This window comes from Gouania willdenowi, chromosome 16, assembly GCF_900634775.1.
Source record: "Gouania willdenowi chromosome 16, fGouWil2.1, whole genome shotgun sequence".
Lineage (NCBI taxonomy): Eukaryota > Metazoa > Chordata > Actinopteri > Blenniiformes > Gobiesocidae > Gouania > Gouania willdenowi.
Genome location: NC_041059.1, coordinates 25227488 through 25253204, shown reverse-complemented (window position 1 = coordinate 25253204; position 25717 = coordinate 25227488). Strand labels below are relative to the sequence as shown.

Genomic DNA, 25717 nt, shown 5'->3' with positions numbered 1-25717 from the left:
GCTACATGAGATAATTACTGGCCTAGTGGCTGATGCAGAAATAATGTTAATGCTGGGAATGTTGATGTGGAGATGTTGGAAAAAGTCTTCCTTTCCACCAGTAGCAGCTCCAGGTTGTTGATTGTTGGTGGGCCCCCAGAAAACTGGATGGGCCAATAAAAATAAGCCCCAAAAATCCCACAAAATCAATGTGTTTTCCTTCAACTCCATTTCAGCGCTTTTCTGCAACACTGACAAGGCAACTCTGAACTCTGCTTCTAATTCAAAAATTCTGAGAAATTACAATAAAGGCAATAATATTTGTGTGATTAAAGCTATGGTTATTTTGAATAGAATTTTTATATTGGCCCCACAAGCAAGGCGACATTATGTAGCATAATTTAGCAACAAGGCATTCAAGGTGATTAATGTATTGTAAATAAAACCTGCATTACTGTGTTCCACATCAGCGTTAATTCATTTGTGAATGTAGTGGATATTGTATATTATTTCCTAAAGTTTTCGGCATTAAAATCCTTTAATCACTGTTTTTCCACCAACATGTGGCTCTGCACGGGTGCCGTCAAATGATTCTTAGAGGAAGTTCGAATTAACCTTGTAGGGGCTCCGGCTCTAAGTGGCTACCCACGGTCGATTAACGAATGTTCTGTCACATTGAACGCAGCATGAGGACAACGACTTCCTGTGGGCGGGCTTTAGAGTCCACATGTGGGATGCAAGCTGCTGATTGGCTGAAAATCTTTTGCTCAAAGTTTTCCTTGGGCTTGTTATTGAATGAACAGCACCTGGGTGGGCCTTGATTAAAATGGTGGGTCTGGGTGGGGCGTCGTGGATGCTTTCCACGAGTGTTTAATCTGAAAAAAAACATTACACGGTAAAGAAAAGGGTCTAGATTATTACAATTCACTTTATCCCAAGAGTGTCTGCAAATGAGGAGAACCACCTTTAGCCTCAGTAATGTCTGAATAATAAACAATATAAGATCAGAGAAGACAAAAGTGGTTTACCGTTGGGTGATGTCGTGTGTTTGTTTTTTACGTACAATAAGCAAAGACAGAGGGAAACATCTTCAAAGAGAGTTTAAGCGACAAAAGGGTTTTCCTTCCACTGTGATGGGAAAGAGGAATCTTTGACAAAATCCCAACTGGACTAAATCCTTGTACTGTCCTAACATAACCATAATTGTAATAAATGTTTGTTATTAAAAAAAAAGTCTTTATTTGATATTTGTATGTGAGACTAGACAAAACACCATTCTCATGTATGAATATAAAAAAAATGACACAAATAATACAACAAACGTTTTATTATTTGGCTTTTGATAAATAGATAAAAAATTCTAATAATGGGGTTTGCCTGTATGACCTTCCTAAACAAACCTACGCAATTTATAACACTTCAAAAGTTTCATGAAAACTCAAAGAAGTCAAAGTTTGAAATTTTAGTGATTTTGAAAACATTCATTGCTCTACTATTTGTATTATATATTGCACTCTCAATAGTTTAATTAAAATAGTTTATTTATTTATTGAGGTGTCTGCAACAACAATGGATTTGCTTTTAAACACAACAATCTGATTGAAAAAAAATTTCATTGTCAAACTCAACTTTTATTTTTTTGGATACAACAATGTAATGGTCAGGCAATGCAAAAGTCCATGCATATGGACTGTCTGTGATAATTTTCCTTCCCATGGACTACGTGATAATTTGAGTATATTTATTGTTCTGCAACTTGGCTTCATTCTCTGTAATTGCAAAGATGCCAATTGCTTCATTTTGTATGTTTGTTTATTTATGTGCTTGAAGAACAGGCGGATATCTTCCATTCATTCATTGCTAGGCGTGTCTGAGGGGGAATGGAAAATGCAAGACAATTTATCAAACATTTTATGAAAGCAGTTGTTTGGTTCCACCATGTGTGTGTCCCTGTATTGTGCATGTGTGTACAGGAGCATGTGGTGGTCCTTACAATCGGACCACCAGAGCAGCAGATTAGGCCTCTAATCAGTAGCTTTCCAGGTATAAAGACTTTCTGTGTGGGAGCAGCTGCAACCGTCTCATGTCCCGCTGAAGTTTACCTGCTAATCTGCTTTTTTGAGACTAAACATTTAGACAGCAGCCTCTATATCAGATGTCAAAGGTCAAGCACCATTAAGTGCTAAAACACAGCCGGTTCACTGCTCGTCAGACGAGGCAAAGGCAGGAAGCAGAACCAGAGAAAAAGGGCACATTGACATCGTTAAAAGCTTCGTGGACACGCTTACATGTGGGACTTTGTTAGCAGGAGAGCAGAGCCAGTGTTTAACAGGCACGCTTAGTTTGTCTTCATTGCACACAGGTTCTTCTTGTTCAACCTGCCAGGGACTTGCCATTAATTATAATGTTTTGTAGGTGAGAAATGATCTAAAATTCAGCATGAAAGTAAATATCATGTGTCGTGAACTTTTAAGGAGTGTCTAAATATGCTTCTAATAGGCTCTTTTAGAGCAAAAGTCAAGGGGCTCTTGAGTGAGGTGACACAAACCAATCCATCTTACTGACGGTGATGGATGACCAGTGCTAGCCCATTAGTGAATTCCAGGTTAAGCGTGAAAGGTCGGCCAGTATGTGCTGCTATAGCTGTCTGTCAGGTAAAATGCAGGAATACCTAAACACATGGGATCAAGTGTTTAAGTATTAAGTATTTTTTTAAGCACTGCATCTCACTGTTTGACTTTATGTAGGGCGTCCATGTTGACCATATTCTGGCTTTTCCTGTCTCCTCTTATTATCGTGAGACAAAATTTTCTGTTCATTACAGTTGGTCGTGGTGAGTGGTAATTGATTAATCAGCCTCATTGTTCTGTATTGAGTGTTTTCACTTGTCACTGTTTAAGTTATTTGTCTTCAGTGGACAAAATATTGCTTGAAAACACTGACCACCTCAACTTTTCATTAGTTCAGAAAGAATTGACATATTTCTTCCCCAGCAAAAGACTGTGATATTTGTTTTCTGAAAATGAGTCATTGCTATTTCTTTTTCTAGTCATTTGGGAGTGAAACTTATTCTGTGCTTTTTTTAAAAAAAACTGGGGATGCTGGGAAATATTTTTAAATTGCTCTGACCTCAGTGAAGAACATGGGAAACATTTGGAAATAATTCCACTCTGAGCTTGAAGGCCCATGTACAGCTACATAGAGATCGTGTATGGAGATGAATTTCAGCCAGTTAAGGCAAAGGAATTCAGATACATTTGAGTAAATCTGATGGTCTTTATTTATTCCCTTGAACTCCTTTCACTGTTACAATATCTGTGTAGACACGAAGAGAAATTTAACTATTACTTGAGGATTGTAGTACCTTAGATAAAACTGTTATAATTATCCCTAAGTGAAAGAAGATGGGACTGGCCTCGAGAACCATGAAGGTTTATTTTGGCAGACATTATCTGGTGCAACCCTTTAGCCAAGATGTTTTTCAACACCAGTTCTGAGTTGATATTTCAATAGTCAGGTTCCAAAGCGAATGATGCACTGATGTGAACCCTATTGTTGAATAATGTGTTCTTTATTGTCTGTCTTTTTCTGTAAAAGCAAGTGATCTACCAAGAAAGCAGGGAATGAGCGTCCTGATTCTTTGGCAGTCTTTGTGGTGTGTTCTGAGCCTTGAAATATCACAGACAGAATAGATATGAAGTCTTACTAAGGGTTTCCACTGGATACGTCTCCGCTGCGCCACGGTACCGATACGGTTTTGCCATCCTGTCTGCCATCCGGTAATCCCCACCGGTTGCGTTTTGAGTGTGCCACGGTGCACTCCGTTTGGACGTGACAGAGCAGTTCTCACGATATTTATATAATTGCACGACAACGCAGTTAAAAGTATGTGTTATAAACGCAACAATAAACAGGTCAGTGTTCCTAATGAAGGAGAACAAGAAGGTTGGACTCTCTGGATTTGTCATAGCCACATTTTTTAGCAACAGCCAACAGAGAAGAGATAAAACTGCACCATTAAAACATGAACTAAATCAAAGTTGCTGCAGTTTACAGTGCAGTTACAGTATGAGAGGAAACAATACAGTGAATGTGATTTTGTTTTTACACATTATGACGCGTTGGTGATGTAGTTACTTGAAATATAATCTGAAGTGTTTTATTTTGAAAAGTAACCCGATATTTTATTGCGAAATACGTGCTTAATTTCCTGTTTAGCTTCATTTACTCTGTGCTGACTGATGCGTCGTGCTCCGGTGTCTGCCAGAAATAGAAGCCCTGTGTATGTCTGGCGGAGGGCATCGGACTGTCGGGAGCTGGGAAGGAGCAGACATGCAGCACAGCGGACGCGGTGGAAATTAACACATAGACTAAAGTTGAAACCTATCAGCTTGGCGTGGCAGTGACGTAACGCAGCGGAGCCGCATCCAGTGGAAATTGGGGGTTAGGAAAGATTTACATGAGATTTTCTTCCCATAAATTAGTTTTAGTCCACATACTGTGCCATAGCTCTCTCCAAAGTGAACCAATCTAATCACGTACTGTTTTTCTCTTTCAAGTCATGTAATTCTGGTTCAGTGGTTCTGCTGAGTGATGCAATTAGTGGAGCCTACATTTGCATCCTGAACAAATTAAAGCATGCAGGTCTGATACATGCCTCCACTCACTCTGCAGCCTCTGCTAAGACTTTGCTGCACAGACAATTTTTTACCATCACAGAGTGGAAAATGGGACGAGCACGTGCCATGAAACTTGCAATGTCTCTCAGTCTGGTTTGTAGATTCAAACCAAACCCACAGGAAGCTTGAATGCAAAAGTTTTCAGCATGTGTTACACACGTTAAAAAATTGATTGTTTTTGTCCAGATGTGAAAAACCAAGCAGTGCAATAGTAGGTAAAGTTACAATTCATATTTTATTACCAGTGCTTCAAAAGAATTGAGCACATTCACATTGATTGTAAAGTACAATAACAGCTGATAGAGTAGCCAACAGCTATGCTCATATTATGCAAGAAAGCTTTATCTGCCAGCCTTGAGAAAAAGTGGTGGAACAATAAAAATGATATGCTGATGATTACTTCCTCCTGTCCTTATGGTTTACCAGTGTTTTCCTTCCCCTACAATTATTGCTACAGGCTCCTATAAACCTGAGAAGAGTCTAGAAAGTGAAACAAATGTATATGATTTTTTTATTACACCTGTCAGCTAAAATGTGTGACTCAGTTGCTCGAATGATGGTGGTATCTCTCCTGGAGATGGTTGTCATGTTGGCAATGGATCAGCAGTCATTTCCCACTGCTGACCTGTACTGGCCTTAGTCATCTGTGACATGGAACAGGCAGACTGGTATGTGTGATGTCATACAGTACAGGAATGTGATGCATATGTATTTATGGATGTATTCATGTGGGATAACCCTAGAGTACTCCAAGTTTGTAGGAGTGACTTGTGTGGACAGATTTGTCAAAAAGAGCAGAAGCTATAACCTCAGAAAGACTTTAAATAAATCAACCATTCCAAATGTTTTAGCGTGAAACGTATATAATTTCCTTTCATTATGGCTTAGGATTTCAGAGTCTGGTTTGAAACCACAAACTACAGAACTGACATAAGCATTAGGCCGTGTGCCTTTGACCATACTAAACAACCAAGTGTTCTTTGTGGGCAGCATCGCATCTGATAACATCTAAAACAAACCTTTGAAAGTGCTGAAAAATTAATTTCTTCCTATATGGTAAAGAAACTGAAATGGGCAGTGAAAAATAGTGAGCACAAATGGGCTCAACAGTTTGTTGTCTTTAAGCCAACCCATGGAATTATTTCTATTACTCAGATGACAGGGGTACCTTAAAGTGTGAACAAAAACTAAAAAAACTTTGTTGACATAAGGAAAGCTCTTTCCTATCTACAAATGTCTACTTTTTTATTAAATGCCATCAAACAGATTCTGCCCAATTTATTTTATCTTATGTAAACCTGTTTTGTAATTTAGTACCTCTACATACATTGATGCAGTTGTTGACAACCTCAGCTACAGAAGAACCCTGATGTCTGAAAGTAGGTCAGCCTCGTCTTGACCTCAGATACTCCTTTGTACCATTGAGTCCCAAGTCAACAGATGACACATTAATCATACTCCGCTATCTGCACTAAGACAGGCCTAATAGCTTCGAACGCATGAAATTCCACAATGTCTGGCATGTTATGACTTTACTACTTTATGGAACTTAACAGTCTCACCTCCCTAGTTAATGGAAGTATTGAAAAAGCACCAAAAGCTTCTGTTATGACTGTTTCATCCGCACTTGCCCTAACTTTGGCTGTGTTACAGTGCCGTCAGAAGTATGACCTGATATTTGGATGCTTGATACTTTAAGTTGAGCAGGTAAAGTTTCTTTCTTTGCAAAATTGCCACCAAGCTGGAAGATCTAATAAAACATACATAATGCAATAATGAAGGGTTGTGACTATTGAGTTGTGTGCACATGCCTTTCCCTCCTTTGAATGTCTTCGTCTGTTTCTCTGATGCTTTTATTGGAGGAGATTGTATATGCTTAATGCAAATGTAGATTCAGATGGAGCTCCTGGGAAATCAGATGATGCTGAGAACATGAGCTTTTCTTCTTTTCCTGTCAAGCAGTAGAGTATAGTCATAATTCAACCCATCTTACTGAGGATAAGCAAGGTTCTTTAAAGGCTATACAAGGATTAGGGTAACATGGCTTTGGTACAGGGACTGTAGTTTCTTTTGATGATAGACCAGAAACATGTACAGTATCTTGTGTTCACTGGAGTTACTAAATTAATCAATACGATAAAAAAGTGTTTCTGTGATTGCCCATTTTTCTTTGTTATTCCTCAAAATATGCAGATAATCACATCAAAAGTTAATCATTTATTTAAAGTGGGGCAGATACTGGGGACGATAGATAACTTTTTTTTGTAACACAGATGGATAAATTGGTATTTCTTTCAAATAATGGGACAATTCACTTGTAAAGGTTGAAATTGCAGCTGGCAAATTTGTTGACTCCACATAAACAATAGCTTTGTTGTTAAATAGTTGTTTGTCTTGAATTTCAGACACAAGTGTGCATTGCATTGTGAGATTTGGGTCGCATAGAATAATGCAAATACAGAAAAAGTACTACAGATGCAGTGTTTGCTTTGACAATATTGACAGAGAGGTACAGAGAAGGTCAAGAGGGAGCTGCATTGTGTCTTTGTTGATCTAGAAAAATCTGCATCAAGAATTAGCTTTGATGAACAGAATGACAGATGAGGTTGGACAGAAAGTTCCATGGACTTTGATGGGAGAGCAGGTGCCCTGGATAGGAGAGGAGGAGGAGAGGTGAAGAAGCATGGGCAAGCAGGCTGGAACGGGTGGAGAAAAGTGTCAGGTGTGATGTCTGATCAAAGAGTATCAGCAAGAATGAGTGGAAAGGTGTGCAGACGGTAGTTAGAGCAGCCATGTTGTATGGTTTAGAGACAGTGGCACTGAGGAAAAGACAGGAGGCAATGTTGGAGGTAGCAGAGATAAAGATGATGTTTTTTTTTTTGATAGATAGGAACAGGAATGAGAACATCAGAGGGACGGCACATATTACATGTTTTGAAGATGAAGTCAGAGAGGCCAGACTGAGATGGTTTGGACATGTAGAGAAGGGACACTGAGTATATCGGTAGAAGGATGCCGAGGTTGGGACTGCCAGGCAGTAGGGCTACAAGGTTTATTGATATCGAATCGCAATTGAGATTTTGACTACCGCAATAACGTAACCTCATGAGGCTGAGTTTTTTCTCTTCTGTCTCTGGCGTTTGAGTGATGTTCACCAAACAGAATGGCGGAGCCTTGCAATCTCAGATTCAACTGCAACCGATAAAAAGTCTGAGTTTCCATTAAGCAGATCCTGAAGTGTTTAGAGAGACACTCTCTGATTCCTCCAGAAGAGGGCGCTGTCCACATAAAACCAAATATTTTTTAAAGTAGATTAATGTGTTTTGTTCTAATGTGGGGCAATTTCCGCAAGAACAGTCTACAATTAGCATAACTTCTTTCACTCATCGTTTTAGCAGTCTATACATTTAAATATATCAAATATAAAAATTGCAAATCGAATCGCAATCGCAATATTGGTCCAAAAGATTTTTAGTCATAGTTTTAGTCATTTTGTTGACATTTAGTCTCAGTCAACGTTAGTCTGATGAAAAAGTATAGTCAACAGACACTTCAAGAAAAAGTTCTTGTCAAATAAATTAAACCAGCTTTTTATTATCTGGAATTATCTAGAATGGACCATCATGCTAATCACTAAACTTATGGTCCACATGTGTACTATTAACTCTATGTGATGCTCGGTATAGTACTTTTTTCAGTTTTGTCTGAATCTATTAACAACTCGGTGTAGATTATTCTCATCAGTACCAACTGTTAACTCTCAACATAAAGGTGAGGAAAAATAGGAAAAAATGTTTTTTTTTATTAACTCTGTGTTTCTAGGGAATGTTTGTAGCTTGTATGTGGTAATAAATAAGCGTATGTGCATGCAGTTCATAAGTCAGTGTCAGTCTTTCAGTAATCAAGGGTTTTAAAACTTTGATCAGCTTTTTGTTGTTAGAGAAAACTGCCCAAGTTTTACAGTTTCTTAGAAGACATCATGCTATTTTTGTAGTCTTTTCTCACTCCGTCTTCTGTTCCTTTTGCTAACACTAACCAGACGCCCACACAAAACAGACAGAAGCAAAGCAAACTGCTTTTAAATGGGACCCTGCTTCCCACATTGGCAGGCCTTGAATGTCAGGAGGAGTGTGAAAAGGCTAAGCAATGGAAAACGTGGTGGCAGAGGGCTGAAACTCATAACCAGCTGACTTCAGAACCTATTCCGCTGATTTTTTTAGCAGGACCTTGGAGCTGGAAGCGGCTTCAGTTATGTAAGGTCATTGAGACAAACTGGACATCCACAGCAGTGGTCCGAACTCTCGACTTCCATCAGACGAAAAAGTTGTCTGGATTCTATTTTAGTTGCCTTCATATTGGTCTGTGACAAAGATTTAATGTCTTTTTTCGGTTTTGACTCAGCATGTTACCCGAAAGTGATGAAAGGCCGATCAGATTGGCTGAACTTCATTTTGGCCAGGAATTTTTGAGACATGCCCTCACTGGCCCTATTGAGCTGCTTCCCAAGGGAAGATTAGTTGTTATTTGTGGATGGCTGGACTCCATGACTTCAGTGGGCTGTGGTGGAATGAGGAGGGGGTGGGTTTTACTTCTGAAGCCAGGAAGTTAAACTGGCTCTCACTTGTGAGAGAGCGAGAGAATGCGAGGCGGATTTAGATGGCGTGTTGAATGCTTGTATAAATGTGATGGAATCCTCATTAGCTGAGCGTACCATCAAGGGTGGGAGACCAGGGAGGGAGAAGAGCTCATTGTGTTTGTGTCAAACAACAAGTCCAACAACTGTAAGGAGATATTAAGACCCATTCAGACGAAATAAAGTGTATTTACTGCTGCAATAAAGGAAATGAGACATGTTTTATTTATTTATTAGGAATGTAACAAAATCAAAAGACCGCAATATTTATAAGATGGCGGACAAAGCAGATGCCCCATATACTCATAAGTTGTTTGTGTGTAGTGAATGATGCACCGAAAACATTTTGGATTTATTCTGGCGGGTTCAAATAGCAACTTTCAAAACTTTTGTTCCAGAAATGAGTAATAATAAAAAAATAAAAAACTGTTGGATTGGCACATTCCTTTTCATTCTTTCTTTGTGAAGCAAAACACTCCCACACACTGTCTCCAACTTTTGCAGTTTTGCAATTGTTTTTAATCAACAAAGTATTGTTACAGATTTGTTTCTCTTTATTGGAATTTTTATTTTTTCAGTTTTTACATTGTATTTTGTAGTGTGAGCCCTATATTGTATTTCATGTTATATCGTGAGTTAACCATTCCGTCACACCCTTATTATTTATTGATAATTATAATTGTTTATTATTATTATTATTATTATTATTATTATTATTATTATTATTATTATTATTATTATTATTATTATATTTTAACCAGCATATATTTATTTGCTTGTTTGTCTGTCAGCAGGATTACATAAATCAAATAAGGTGTGATACATCAGAATTTGGATTTTGACAAAATTTTAACCAAAGACAGACTTGGAAGATTGAGTTATATTTTGGAGGGGATCCGGATCAATATATTGATTCTGGATCAGTTTAAAAAGTAAAAAAAAAAATCCTTTCTCTCATCATAGGTTAAATTTCAAAATTGTATGTCTCAGTTTGTAACTGATCAATTTTTACAAAATGTTGGGTTGGTTCCTCTATTAACCCACCCAGTTTCCTCTGGATTGCATCCAAAGTGCACATTTCATTGTAATTCTTTGAAAAGATGGGGGTGTTCATACATTTGGACCTACTGTATTGTTATTCATGGAGATAGAAATTACTTACAATCCAGGTGTAAATGATCATCGTACCATCATCAAGATCACTGATCCAGATACAGTAATTGTTAGTATTTGGGAAAAAGGTTATTTGGTGCTTGGCGGAGGTTTGCACTCTGACTGCTCTTGTTTGTCATGTTTTATGGCCATGAAAATAATTATTTAACCGCTGGCACATTATATAAAGATCAAGATCAATTTTAAGTGCAGAAATTCTTACAGCTAGGAACAAATTCACTTTGTTACCCCATTTTTCACAATGATTTATACTTTAACAGCAGTCTTTCTCTTTCAAATGGAAAGCCATTAACTTACTAAATTCCTCTTTGCAGAGTAAGTTGAAACCAAAGGTCTCATTGCAGAAATATTGTGCTGCCTTTACTGTTTAACAGTTTGTGGTTAGATACATTACAACATTAAAATCCAGGAGTCTCTCTGTCTCGCGATGATTGCTCTGTACAGAGCTGTATGTTGTACTCTTCTTTTACAGTAAGATGACACACCGGCTAAGATATGTTTGAACCGTTGTAAAAGAAGGCTCACTAAACCTCAAGTGTTTACCTAAATTTAAGTGTGCTGACTTTGGAGTTAAGAATCAGTGATTGGCTACAGAAAAGCAAGTAAGTGAGTGTTTTGGTTCAATCTTCTTTGGGTTTGCCATTGCTTGCTCTTGAAGATCCTTGTAGCCAGGAGGTGTGCAGCCTTTTTAATGGTGTAATTTGGTCTGTCAGCTCAAATGGCATGAATGTAAAACACAGTGAAATGTTACCTTAAATTAGTAGGGTGAATGTTTCACACTTAAGCTCTTAACCTTGTCAATTCTCATCAGAAGCACCAACCTCAGGACTGTCAACAATTGGACAAAATAAAATGTTTTCATGTCAGAATATCCCGATACCTCGTCTCACCTCATGTGACCCAAGATCTACTTTTGGTTCGTGTAAAGCAGTTTCTATTTGTCTGTAAAACTTGTTTTTAAGGCAGAAAATTAAAACACACTGTCATATTCTGTAGATAAAACTGTCTAGTAGATGATTCTGACCTTTTTTTTCTTTGTGAGTAATCTTTTGGCACTATTTTCACTTTATTTATGTATTCCTTACATTTTGGACATTTAGCTTTTGTGCTTTCCATATCTTTATGTTACTACACTGTTAACAATCATTAATTGATTGTCAAAATAATAGTTGTATGTTAGAAAGTTGTGTTGTGTAGAATTGTTCCTGGCACAGAAATCTGAACATTCTAGTCTCCAAGGCCTTTTTACCATTAAAAAGCAGAACAAATTGATGTTTTTCAATCTCTTTCAGGTCCATTTTAGCGTTAAGGTAGTTCCTGCTAGAAATAGACGGTAAACCATCCTCTTTTTTTTTTATAGGAAATTGTCTATTTTCTTTATTAGGCTGGAAGTTCCCTCAAACACCTTAATACTTGTTGACCTGTTCAAGTGTTACATTTGTAGTGATGGAGTTGGTTGGACTTGTTTTAAAAATCAACAGGTCTTCCAGACTAAACGTATCAAATGGCACAACAGTGCACTTTATTATCAAAAACCGACTGTAACTTGGCCGTCTCTCTGTTTTCCTATAAAGTACAAGTTTCATGCTGTACTGAAAGCCTCTACTAGACAAATTATCCTATAGTGCATATCCCAGGATCTCAGTGATCTGTGACATGAAATCATGTTCTCATTGGAGCCTGTTAGAATGACATTACATCAGTGGCGGATGCTTTAAGACTACAAGGGAACCTCAGCTTCCCCTAAAATCAGTGGTCAAATATGTAGTGTTGTGTGTACATTTCATTGACTAAATATATGACAGAACACATGTATGTTTAGTTCAGAATCAGCTTCTTATAACAGGAAACTGACAGTGACAGCGTGACGTTCTTCATTCATTACCGCAGCGTCACAGTGTTAATAAACAGTGGTGAAGTTCAGCTTCAATTGACTTCAATGGGAGATGATTTAGGGGTTGATCCACTGCAGTCAAACTAGACGCTCATTGGATAAATGCTCGGTTATGACGCACTTAGTCCCGCCCATCGGACGCCGGGCTTCACAGGAGGTCTATGGAGCAGTGGGCTGGATCTGTCTGTTCCGGACGCTGGAATAATGGATGATGATTGGATGATCTGTCTCAGGCTAATTCAATTTTGATTGACAGCGAAATGAGCCAATCAGAGAGTATGACGTTGTAAGCACACAGGCAGGTTTTTCAAATATTTCAGTCCGTTGCTCTGTGTTGACACGGAGACTTTGCTGATCCTCTCATAGCGAATTAACTTCTGACAAACCTAGTGTCTGTTTTTGGTGTTTGTGGAGACTGTTACTGCTTGTGTTGTGAGACTTTTGACCAAACACTCACACTCCAGCGCGCAGCAGCTACGCGCGTGCGTGCGTGATAATCTACAAATAGTTGTTGACAACAAAATGTGAATTCTACTAGAATTCACATTTAAATAAACAGATACATTTTCTGAAGTAGGCAGAAAATGAGCTTCCCCTGCATGAAAGACCAGCAGCCGCCACTGCATTACATATAACAATCCTTTTATGAGATGTGTCCCATTAGCCTAATGTGGTCCACTCAGTGTTTGTGAAATACTGCTGCTGTACAGTTATTAAATGTTAACCATGCTTGAGTGACAGATCACTTTGTGTATTTTTTGAGTCAATATTATCACAATTTGGCACTTTGTGATAGAAAACTATTCTGATCTGTTATTTCTAACATACTGAGGGCAATAGCCGCTTGCACCCATTGCCAGTCCATTGTTTAAAAACTAACACAATACTTTAGCATCTGTTGTGACAAATGTACTAGTTGCTTTAATCTTGATTTGTGGTCGTATAAGGCCTGAAATTGAAGATATCCAGTGTAGTGAGGATTAACACTGTGAGGTTATGCTGAGTTATCGTGTCCGCTGGTGTTTTGTGTGGACACGGGTCAGTGATTGGAGGCGTCAGGGTCTGATTCAGGGTTATGGTGTGGAAAGCAGCTTTTCCTCCTGCCGGCATCCAGCAGCCTCTGTGCTGTCCCCTGGGAGCGTGTTTGATGTCAGGCTGCAGGTCAACGGCTCTGCTGTTTCAGGCCATCAGGTTGTTTTCTTTAGCCTCGGTGTTGTCGACACACTCTCCCCTTGGAGGAGCCAGACATGACAGCCCCATGCTTTGTGGGCCTTCTCTCATCTAGAAAATTAGATGTCTGTATTGACACACGCGCGCACGCATGAGCACGTGTACATTTTACCGATCAAGCTTATGAGAAACTAGATTCTTAGGGAAAGGGTTTGTGCAGTAGTTGATGTGATAGTTTTTGTAAAAATGTCACATTTTTCAAAAGAATATTAATTAACTACAACATTGCTCATGAACGCTAGAAGAAAGATAAGAGTTGGAGAAATACTTTGTAGATGCACAAAAGTAGTAATTATAGAGAGAAAAACATAACAAATTTAACATTAGCCAAGCCAAGGAGGCACAAAAAAACATTTGATCATCTATAAGCCAATAGCTACGTGCTAATTTTACACTTTTAGTGGAAATAAAAGGTCAAATAGTTTATTTAACATTAAAAAAAATGCCTGTTGAAGCATATGGCTGTGGTGTTTTAATTTTCTAAAACTAATGGTTATAAGGCTCAGCCATAAGTAGAGAGAAAAAAAGCTTAGTCACCAAAAACATTGACAAGCAAAAAACCACAGGGATAGTTTGAAATAAAATGGAGATTAAAACTAAAAAGAAATATTAAAGATATTTTTTCAATGCTATGTGTTATTTAATAGTGCAGTACAACATTTAGTAAGACTTTGACTGCTTGCTACGTTATGTCATGGTTAGTGCTGTTGGAAACAGGGAAGGGGTTATCATATTTAAGTTATCAGACCAGAGGTTTGTCCTTGGCGTCCTCTGTAATGTGTATGCAAAAGTTCTGGAGAGAAAAGTTTTATTAGGTAAACCTCAGATTAAAGGTTCTATGTCATGCAAATCAACTTTGTTGAGCTTTTAACCTTGTTACAATATTAAGTTCTTATCAAAAACACCCCCAAATATTATTAGGCTTCCTTCCTGCATCTCTGAGAAATCCTCAATAATCCTGCACTCTGAGCTGCTTCTCTGCCCTTTGGATGGTCATTGTCCTTTTTTATCCAGTCTGCACAGGGAAAAGAGTCTTCGTCTTTGTAGGGTCTTTGTTTTTGTACCAAAAGATAATGTCTGGGGGGTCTCTGTGGTACTTTGTGCACTTCAAATTCAGTATCGGACTGGGTCGAAAACGTAAGGTTCCACAGAGCTCTCTTCCATCTCTGGAACTGTTTGCAAAGTTTCGTGGGCGTGCCTGTTGCCCATGCTGCGGGGGCGCTAGGGCTACATCACGAGAAATTGTGCGTCTCAACTTCCGGGTTGAGAGAAAATAAGTCATATTTCTTAATAAATTAGTATTTTATTTTGCAAAATGTAAAATATTACCCATATGTGGCTGTAGGTGATTTTGGAAGGTCTTAATTTAGCATGATATAGGATCTTTAAAGATATAGGACCTTTAAAAGTTAAGTTTTATTCCTGGCCATGGAACTGTGGATCAAACTTTTATCGTTGCTAGATTTCTTCTGGTGCAAAAATGTTTTGAAGATTATTTTAAGATGCATGACTTGTATGATGACACATGCACGAAAATGTATTAATTGATCTGTAAATTATTAATCAAAAAGTGCTATAAATGGTGCTGGACATGTCCTGAACAGAGCCAAAAGTATGAAGCAGGTTGATGGCTTCATGAGCCAAGTCTACATGCCAGGAAAAGCTTTCTGACCTTTAATAATATTGACTATTTATTTCTTGAGCTCCAATCTTTACAGACTTGTGCAAATATGTGATGCATCTGTTTTCATGTAGTCTATACAAAAATACTTGCTTAAAGCTGATATCCGAAGTTTTTGAGAAATCTATGTTTATTTATTTATTCTTTTGAAATGTGAAAAAATATCTAACTAGTCTTTTACTATGGTCTACTGCCGGTGGTCATTCATACAAAAATATATATATAAGTCCCTCCTTTCTTCTTTTTTATGTTTGTCTGGCTTAAAAAAAAACTTCATAAACATCCTCTATCCCTTACCATCTGATGTGATTTATTAGTAATCCTTTTTCTAAATCAGTGTAACATAATTTATTACTGTATTGTACTTCACCTCTTTACGCTTAAAAAGGCTTTGAGGTCATTGACCTTTGGGTTGAGTGCTCCCTTGAAAATACGGAGTGGCAGAAAATGAGAGTTGGAGGAGGTGTGGAATAATGAAAAGGTGAAACTGAAGTGTTTTGGTTGACTTAAAAGTTGACAAAGATTAGGACCTGCTGCTTGCCCGCCTGTCCGTTTTGATCCATCATTAAAGGTTGTTTTCCAACACTCAAGTCATGAAGGTCAAGCATTCACCTTTAACGCTATTATTTCCCTCCAGATTTTCCCACAACGCTGGGGTTACGCGCCGATAAACACGCTCAGAAGGTTCCTTCGTTCTCTATCAATCTCACACTGCTTCAGACTTTGTTTGACAATATATTGACATTGTATTTCAAACAGCTCAACCATATTGGTTTAAATAACGTATGTGGTTCATTTATCTGACTGCATTGTTGGGATTGTTGAAAACACCAGATGTCTGTGGCATAGTGACCTTTCAATGACCTTCGGAACTTTTTTTATTGGGGGATGTCGCATTTCAAGGCAGTGTTGTAGGTCAGTCACGCTATATTTGCTTGCCTTTTATCCTTACATTCCATTCTGTGGAACACCCCCCCCCCCACTTGCCTGAGAGAAAAAACTCCTTATTTTCAACTTTTGACAAAGAATTCATAATCAAATATATGTCACTTTGAACAAGACATTTATTCATCCATCTCCTATACCAACTTTCCTGTTCAGGTTCACAATAGATGCACTTTGGGAAACACATATTCATCCACAGTTAAAGTAAACTAGACATTCTTTAGAATCAAAATTTGATTCCATTGTGTTAGTAACAGGCTTGGGGAGTAACGGATTACAAGTAACGGCGTAATCTGGAAACAAAATAATGTAATCCGTTACAGTATATTTAAAAACATGTAATCAAATTACTGATATTTTTGATAAAAATGGGGATTACTTGGTGGGATTACATTTTAAAAGTAAGCGGAATATACACCGTGCAGCAGATACACACAGTGCGTACACACATTGCAACGCAGTGAACCCAACGCACTGCCTGTCTGAATGTGTGTGTGTATCAACATGAACCCAGAGCTTTCACTGCATGGAAACTCCAACACCATTTTTCATTTAAATCTGAAAAAGGAAACAATATCACAGTACAATGTGAGTGATGACCGCCTGTTGTTAAAATGTTGTCATCATCCAGGGATTTGACGTTCAATCTGAAGAAACCTCTACAGGTACAATTTGCCGAAACACACAGAAAGTGAAGCTTTGCTAGCTTGCTAACCTGTCAGTACTTTCATTTACTACTAAAACAGTACGACATAACTAGTATTGGGGGGATTGGACTGTATGTGCTGAAGTTATTCCTCAAAAAGCTTAATCACACAGTTTATATCGTAACATCTGTACGGACGTTGTAATGAAACTGGGCCTATTCGTAAAGGCAAGGCAAGGCAAGGCAAATTTATTTATATAGCGCATTTCATACTCAAGGCAACTCAATGTGCTTTACATGATAAAACATTCAATTGTTTAAAATCAATAAGAACATTTAAAATCATCAGTAAAATCAATAAGAACATTTAAAATCATCAGTAAAATCAATTAAAATAATCAGTAAAATCATCATTACATCAACAACATGACAAAAAATCTCTCTCTCAATCATATGCAGTAGAGAAAAAAAGTGCCTTTAACTTTGATTTAAAAATGTTCACATTGGATGCTGACTTCAGCTCCGCTGGCAGTTTGTTCCACTTCTTTGCAGCATAACAACTAAAAGCAGCATCACCATGTTTACTGTGAACTCTGGGCTCCACTATCTGATCTGTGTCCATAGATCTGAGAGACCTGCTGGGTTCATACCTGACTAACATGTCACTGATGTATTCTGGACCAAACCCATTCACAGATTTATACACCAGCAGCAGAACTTTAAAGTCTATTCTGAGGCTGACTGGGAGCCAGTGTAAAGACTTTAAAACTGGAGTAATGTGCTCTGACCTCTTTGTTCTGGTTAAGACCCGAGCTGCAGCGTTCTGAACCAGCTGTAGCTGTTTGATGCTCTTTTGGGGAATTCCTGTCAGAAGACCATTACAATAGTCCAGTCTGCTGGAGATAAAAGCATGGACCAGTTTCTCCTGATCTTTTTGAGCCATTAAACCTTTCACTCTGGAGATGTTCTTTAGGTGGTAGAAGGCTGTTTTTGTGATAGATTTGATCTGACTGCTGAATGTAAGATCTGAGTCAATCAGAACACCAAGGTTTTTGACTTGGTCTTTAGCTTTTAAAGATCGAGACTCAAGATAATTGCTGACAGCAGTCCTCTTTTCCTTGTTACCAAAGACAATCACCTCCGTCTTGTCATGGTTTAGTTGAAGGAAGTTTTCACTCATCCAGCAGTTTATTTTTTCTAAACAGTCACACAACACCTCAATGGGACCATGGTCATCTGGGTTCAGTGATAGATATAGTTGTGTGTCATCTGCGTAGCTCTGATAATCAACCTTACAGTTCTGTAAAATTTGTCCTAAAGGAAGCATGTAAAGGTTAAACAGAAGGGGTCCAAGAACAGATCCCTGAGGAACCCCACAGGACATTGGTAATCTGTCAGATTCAAAGTTTCCAATGCTTACAAAATAGCTTCGCTCCTCCAAGTATGACTTAAACCATTGCATTACTTTTCCATTTAGTCCAACCCATGTTTGCAATCTGTGCAACAAAATTGTATGATCTACAGTGTCAAATGCAGCACTTAGATCCAACAGAATGAGAACAGATACTTTTCCTGAATCAGTGTTCAACCTTATGTCATTGATCACTTTGATAAGAGCAGTTTCAGTGCTGTGATGAGAACGAAAACCTGACTGAAATTTATCAAATATTTTGTTGAATGTTAAGAATTGACTCAGTTGGTTGAAGACCACCTTCTCAATGATCTTGGCCATGAATGGAAGGTTGCTGATTGGTCTATAGTTAGCCAGTATTGAGGCATCCAGTGTTCTCTTTTTTAACACCGGTTTCACAGCAGCTACTTTCAGGGATTTTGGTACGGTGCCTGTTTGGAATGAGCAGTTAATGATCTGACACAAATCAGTGACAATTGACTTTACAACAGTTTTAAAGAAGTTTGAGGGTATTGTGTCAAGGCAACACGTTGATGGATTCAGCTGCTGAACAGTCTCCTCTATTGTTTTTGGGTTCACTGTAATAAACTCTAACATTGTAGTTGACTCATCCCTCAGTGGTTGAAGCTGTTCAAGCTTTTTGTGATTTTGCTGGTTTGTTCTGATGTTTGACCTTATTGATTGTATTTTTTCATTGAAATATACAGCAAATTCATTGCATTTTCCAGCTGACAGTAATTCAGGGGCTATCTGATCTGGGGGGGTTGTCAGCTTTTCAATTACAGAAAACAACGTGCGAGAGTTGTTGACATTTTTGGCAATAATTTCAGAAAAGTATTGCTGCCTTGCTTTGAACAAGCCATCATTGAATTTTCGCAGACTTATTTTGTACAGTTCTAGATGAATTTGGAGTTTTGTTGATCTCCATTTACGCTCAGCTCTTCTACAGTCAGATTTCAAATTCTGCATTATCTCAGTCCTCCTCCAAGGTGTTTTCTGTGTGTTTGGTTTTCTCTTAGTTTTGATTGGAGCCACCACATCTATGACATTACAGACGTTTCTATTATACTCATCCAGAAGATCATCAACTGTCTCAGCACTCAATGTTGGTGTCATTGCTATGGCTTCCATAAACTGTGCACTTGTGTTCTCATTTATGTACCTTTTCTTTAAACACACATAACTAGGAGGAACAGATGTTACAGTCTCTAGGTCAAAAAAGACACAGAAATGATCAGATAGAGCTAAGTCTCTTACATCAACAGCAGAGATATCAACACCTTTAGAGATAACCAGATCCAAAGTGTGACCTTGAGTGTGTGTCGGACCAGTCACATGTTGTATGAGACCAAAAGTATTCATTAAAGCATACAGTTCTTTGGCAGTATTGTCCATGTTATTGTCTACATGAATATTTAAGTCACCTGTTATTATTAAAAAGTTGTATTCAGTGCATACAACTGACAGCAGTTCAGCAAACTCATCCATGAATTCTCCAGAATATTTTGGGGGTCTATAAACGACTAAAAACAGAACTCTTGAATCACCCTTCAGTAAGAATGACATATATTCAAAGGAGATAAAATCACCAAATGTTATTTCTTTGCACTGAAATATTGATTTAAAAATGGCAGCAACTCCACCACCTTTCCTGCAAGTACGACACTTATTTAAATAAATAAAGTCTTGTGGTGCACTTTCATTGAGAATAGTATTACTGATACCATCATTCAACCATGTTTCATTAAGAAATAAAAAGTCCAAGTGATGTGTCAAAATAAAATCATTAATTATTAGTGACTTGTTAACAAGAGATCTAACATTAAGAAGAGCTAATTTTAAAGACTTTACTGGAGACACTGGTGGACTTTTTGGATGACATGTTATAGGAGTCAAATTTTTATCTCTATAAAGCTTTTTGCTTTTCTTTAATTTCACAATTTTACCTGTGTTACCTGTCACCACAGGAATTAAAGAAGCTGCATTAACTCCATAGGGCCCTGACTTTTTCTGGTTGTTCCTAAAAATAGAGCTATTGCAGTCCGGACCCAGCACACATCAGACCTGTGTCGCTCTAAGATGAACACAGCTGGCCTGAGGAGAAGAGTGATCCTGAGCCTGGTATCGTCGAGGAGGGATGGGTGGTGCAGATTGACCATGGTGGGGTAAAGGGTGGGGTGTCAGTCTTGTGCCAGCCAGAACCAGCTCGTTCATCTGGGCAGTTAAATCCAAGAAGGCAGGGGTAGGAGAGAAGCTGGATGAGGTGGAAGTAGGTGAATTTTGGGGTGAAGCAGGTGGGTCCTGAGATGCGGGGGTTGGGCTGACCTCTTCATTTTGGCGATTTTTAAACACAAGCGTGCGCAGTTATTAGCTGGTCAATGTCGGTCGTGACCACGCCATATAAAACATCGTAATTCACCGCTCCCTTGAATTACGAGGATGAATCTTAACTTCTGAGCTCTGACAAACCCTCAACTCTACCCCTTCACGTTGCCTTCGCTGACTGCCAAAACTGTATGAATTAGGAACATCTACAACAAACACAGCAAACAAACAGCAGAGCTGACACAATATAAACCTATTATGGTAACAGCTAACTCTGATCATAGTGTGCAGTAACATAACGGCCGTTATGTGTTATTGTATTTATTATTATTATTTTTTGTTCTGAGAGCAATTGAAGCCTCGAATTTTTTTTTTTTTTTTTTTTAAATAAATGAGAGAACAAGCTTAGGATGCTTGCAGATTCACCACTTTTCGCTACTTAACAAAATGATTCACCATCACCAATCCCATAGCATAATAACCACAGATTAAAATTTCCTTATTTAGACAAAATAATGTTCTTATATGGTATCAAAGGGCACATGTCTGCAAATATTGGTAGTACTGGTATTTTGTTGTAATTATTAGTTAAATGAAGTTATGATTATAGTAAATATTTTACTATTAACTATTTGTATTATATGTTTAACTGGCCTTTTAAGGTGCAAGAGTTTGAAATAAATGTTTGGATTGTCTTCATTGTCTTTTTCTTAGATTGCTTTTTTAAAGAGTAACTAAACCCCTGCTTTTGGCAGACCTGCCACTATGGGGGAAATTAAAAAATGCCTTGATTATGGTCATAGCTACTGGACATGCCCAGTCTATACGATAAAATCATCAAAGAACAATTTACGCTATTCTAATATTCAATACGCACTAACGCTAACAGGGACTAAAAGGTATTTCACTTTACTAGAAAAAAGTCAACTTCTTGTGTTACCTGTGGTCTACTTTTTGCAAAGCACTATGCATTTTTTTTTTCAAAGATCAACATCCCAAGAATTGATTTATTTGTTTTCTAAAGTTGTGCTTCTCAACCCTGATCAGTTAAGAGTTGAGAGGGAACCTATAGTTTATATTTGGGAACAAACAGCTCACACCCTTGGGCTACTCTCTGCCATGTGTGACTACATATTGAACTGGAGCTGTGTGATTGTGTCACTGACTGATCAGTTTTTACACACAGCTCAAATTATGAAAGAAGTGCAGATGATTTAGCTTCAATTTAGTCCAGGAACTACAATCTCTACTATTGATATCTGTGCACATGCTTCATAAAGACTACTTTCTCCTGAAGGTCTTTGTACTCATTTCTAAATGTAATAGACAGTATTTCACATTTTCTACTGTACTTCCTAATGGTGGACACCCATGTTGACAATCACTCACTCAAATATGTTGTAGCATTTTTATGTGACACTTTATTGCCTTTCTCTTCTGCTCACTGTATACCTGCTGCATTTAACAACACGTCACACTGCTAGCATTTGACATTTCCTCCTCCAGCATTGACCCAGGGTAAAATGTATTTTTACGAGCCGATTTTTACAAATGGTGATGTTTTTATTGTCTCTAGCACGTGAAGGAGGGTTTGCACCCCCCCTCATACTATAACCAGATGCATCTGTTGAGTGGGAAAGACAGCAGCTGGACCCCACACATTGAGATGATCTCTTTATCCTGGGATTTTCCTTCGATTAAAGCAAAGGGCAATGATGCCAGTGCGCAAAGAAAACAGAGTGAATGAGAGTTTAGATATGCCAATAGCCTAAGTACTAGGATTAGAGTTGATTTTTATTTTGGGGGGGGGTGGTCCCAGGGGTTCTTAACAAAGTCACTTACCGTTGAGACTCTGCACCCTTAAAGAGAACCCAACATACAGCTGAAATTGGTGATTCTTTCAAACCTGGTATTGAAACCAAAATCCAAAGTGTTTATGTTTAAATATTAATAAGAGGTTGTTTAGTTATTCTGAAATGGGTTAGATTTTAAAGATTTCTACATCATGTAACATTCATTTGGTTGGTTTCTACTGTGTTTCAGGGGCCTGTTCATCACCATTCATGACAGAGGCCACATTGCTGCCATCCTCAAAAACTGGCCAGAAATTAATGTCAGGGTAAGTTAAATAATAATGCATAAGCATTTTATTTCTAAAACCCTTGCCTCTAAAACTACATATAGAACTACACTTTGGAAAATAGATTAGAAAAAAACTAAATCTTAAAAGCAAACTAAAAAGTAATGTCTTAAAATACTGCCAAATTGTAGCATTGCAGTATTCCAGTCTAGAGAAGACGAGCACTGAGTTCAAGATGAAGAAAATTCTGTTTTATGGAGGCGTTAGATTTTGGAGTTTATGGAAAAGTGAGAATCTAGCGCCTACTTTTAACCGATGATGAATGAGAGTCAAATGACATGACCAGAAAAAGTTCAAATACATTTTATTACAAATAAAGCCAATTTTTTAGTCATTGTAACTTTACATGAAGTGAATAAAGTTTTGTGGTTTTGCTTATTTGATTTTTTTTTTTTTTTCTTAATGCAATTCACGAAAGTCAGCAGGCGGTATCAGTATATTCCTGTATATAATATTATATAATTTGTGGAAATTATGTTAAATAATTGCAGGAAAATTGACTTATTTGAACAATTTTAAATTTAAAATGACTGCAGTCATGGGAAAAAAAGCCTGGGAAAATTGTGGTTCTCCAAATATTGTGGAATATACATTCAGTTTGTGTATTTAGATATCTGAGATATCCTAGCTGATTTATCTACAACTGAATTATTTGGTAATCTGGACAATAATTTATCTTTTTTCTGTCTTTTTAACTTTCTCCTGCAGGCTGAATTTGATGGTCTAAAGGGCCAGATTTTCACTGTAGGTCTACGTTGTATATGATATTGCATTATTATGTTTTTAGGCGTGCAGGAGTAGGGGGTATATGGCTTCAGGATCAATGTCTGAAGGGATACGGGACTGTGAAAAGTTTGGGAACCACTGCTGTAGAGGATTTTTTTTCATATTAGTCACAAAATCAGAGTTTGATGCCATTAAGGAAGCATTAATATGAGAACATTAGCTTAAATATTTTAAGGTAATTTGATTTCTCTTCATTTAGTTTTCTATATAAGTAAAGAATATTCCTATTTCACCAAAGTGTACTGTGTTAGTGTTTCTATACTTTTGACAACATTCCCTCCCGTCATGAACCTTAACAACAACAATTCCAAGACAGTAAATGGTTTTGTTGTTGTAGATAGTGACTAAGCACTCATATAATCAGATTGCATTTATTAGTATGCTGTGTCAGTAATTGAATAGTTCCATTTTGAAAAGAGGACCCTTTCGTGGCTACACATTCTGACCCTGCATATTGGCTAACTTCCCAAAAAACATATTCATTCTTTAACCTTTTTGAACAGCATTGCAGTGTGTCGTAATCTGTTCCCAATCGCATGATGACAAAACCAGTAAGCATTCCTGGCATGTCAACGATACCTGCAGCGTCAGCCACCTGTTCTCTGCTGTCAACGGGAGAGCATTTACCTCAGCGCTGACACGCCCCTTTGCTTTGTCAGGGTGGTCTTATCACATGCTTACTCAATATGTCCTACTAAATCATCTCAGTGGAGAGAGGGATAACTGGAGCAAAGCAAGTCTTTCATTGGTTTTGACAGGAAACATAATGTTAAAGTAATAGAGGTAGAAACCACAAGGCTCTGCTACGTTCAGACTGCAGGCAAATGTTGCCCAGACCTGTTAAAGACCATATAAACAGCACAAATCCAAAGTTTTCCTGTGTGCTTCTAAATCCAACACATATCTGATATTTACCTCCACTACAGACCCGTCTGTCTGTTAATATGGATGTTTGTTAGCAGGATATCTCAAAAAGTAACAGATTCATATGAAATGTGGTGAACTGATAGACAATGTCAAAAGAACATTTTGGTGATGATCTGGAAGGTACTGTGTCTACCAGGGTTTGAGTCAATTACATTTTTCAGTTACATTTACATTTTGAATTATCCATGCTCAATTGCAATTCAATTATGATTACAGTGACCAGCATTTTTTCCAATTACATTTAAATTTTAATTGTTTTTTTATCCAATTACAGTTACATTCTCAATTACAATGAATCACAATTACTGAGTCTTTGCTAATCAACCTAATAAAAGTTATCCTTCCTCTTGTGATGCTGTTAGCATCTCTTATGATAATGGGTCCTAAATCTATCATCCATCATCTAATTCCTTTCCTATCTATTGGTTGCCTTGTTAGGCTTCCTAATCAATAAAAAATAAAGGTTTTAATATTTTTGGTGTGTGTGTTTGAGCCTTTTGTGTCACTATATGCCTCAATTTCAATTTTTTAAATGGTAAAATATGGGAACGCTTGATATGAAACAATAATAATTGCTAACTACATATGTCTAGAACTGTACATAGAACTGTAACATGGTTCCCCAGTTTTGCGTCAAATTATAATTATAATTTTGATAGAATTGTCATGGCAATTACAATTACAAAGTGAATTATCTAAACTCAATTACAATTTAATTACGATTAACAGATTTTCAGAATTATAATTACGTTTATAATTACGCCATAATTGTAGTTAATTATCAATTACGGATGTACAATTATAATTGACCCCAACCCTGGTGTCTACAGTACCTTCCAGATCATTCCAGATTATCTCCAAAATATCCAGAAGAGGATTTTGAGCATGGAATTTCAAAAAGTTCCCAATTAATTTAAATGAAACTTGGTGAGCTGATAGACAACGTCAAAAGGAAGAAGTTTTTGGAGAATAATGTGGATGTTTGGCTGGTTCTAAATAATCTGCTGGTGACTTAGTAAGGTCTTAGAATTCATGTATTTTTCCAGAGACAAGATTTTTCCATATTTACTTTTGTAAACACAGTACATGCCTGCGTGGTCATGTTGTACCTCAGTTCCCTTTTTTATGTGCAGGTCCCTTCAGGGTTGCATTCAGTTCATACTCTGAACTAATAGAAGTCACTTTTAATGTGTAATAAATTAAAAAAAATAATGATTAAGATTTCTCCCATTTCACCCTTGTGCATTAAGACCTGCTGTCTGAACTTA

At 37.6% G+C, this 25717-nt stretch overlaps 1 protein-coding gene across 1 annotated transcript in view; it reads left to right on the top strand.

Moving 5' to 3' along the window:
- The window catches only part of me1 (malic enzyme 1, NADP(+)-dependent, cytosolic), a 94584-nt gene that overhangs the window by 41180 nt on the left and 27687 nt on the right, over window positions 1-25717 (top strand). The window contains exon 4 of the mRNA XM_028471635.1: window positions 22640-22715. Within this exon, the coding sequence (XP_028327436.1) occupies window positions 22640-22715 (76 nt within the window). The remainder of the gene's footprint in view (window positions 1-22639; window positions 22716-25717) is intronic.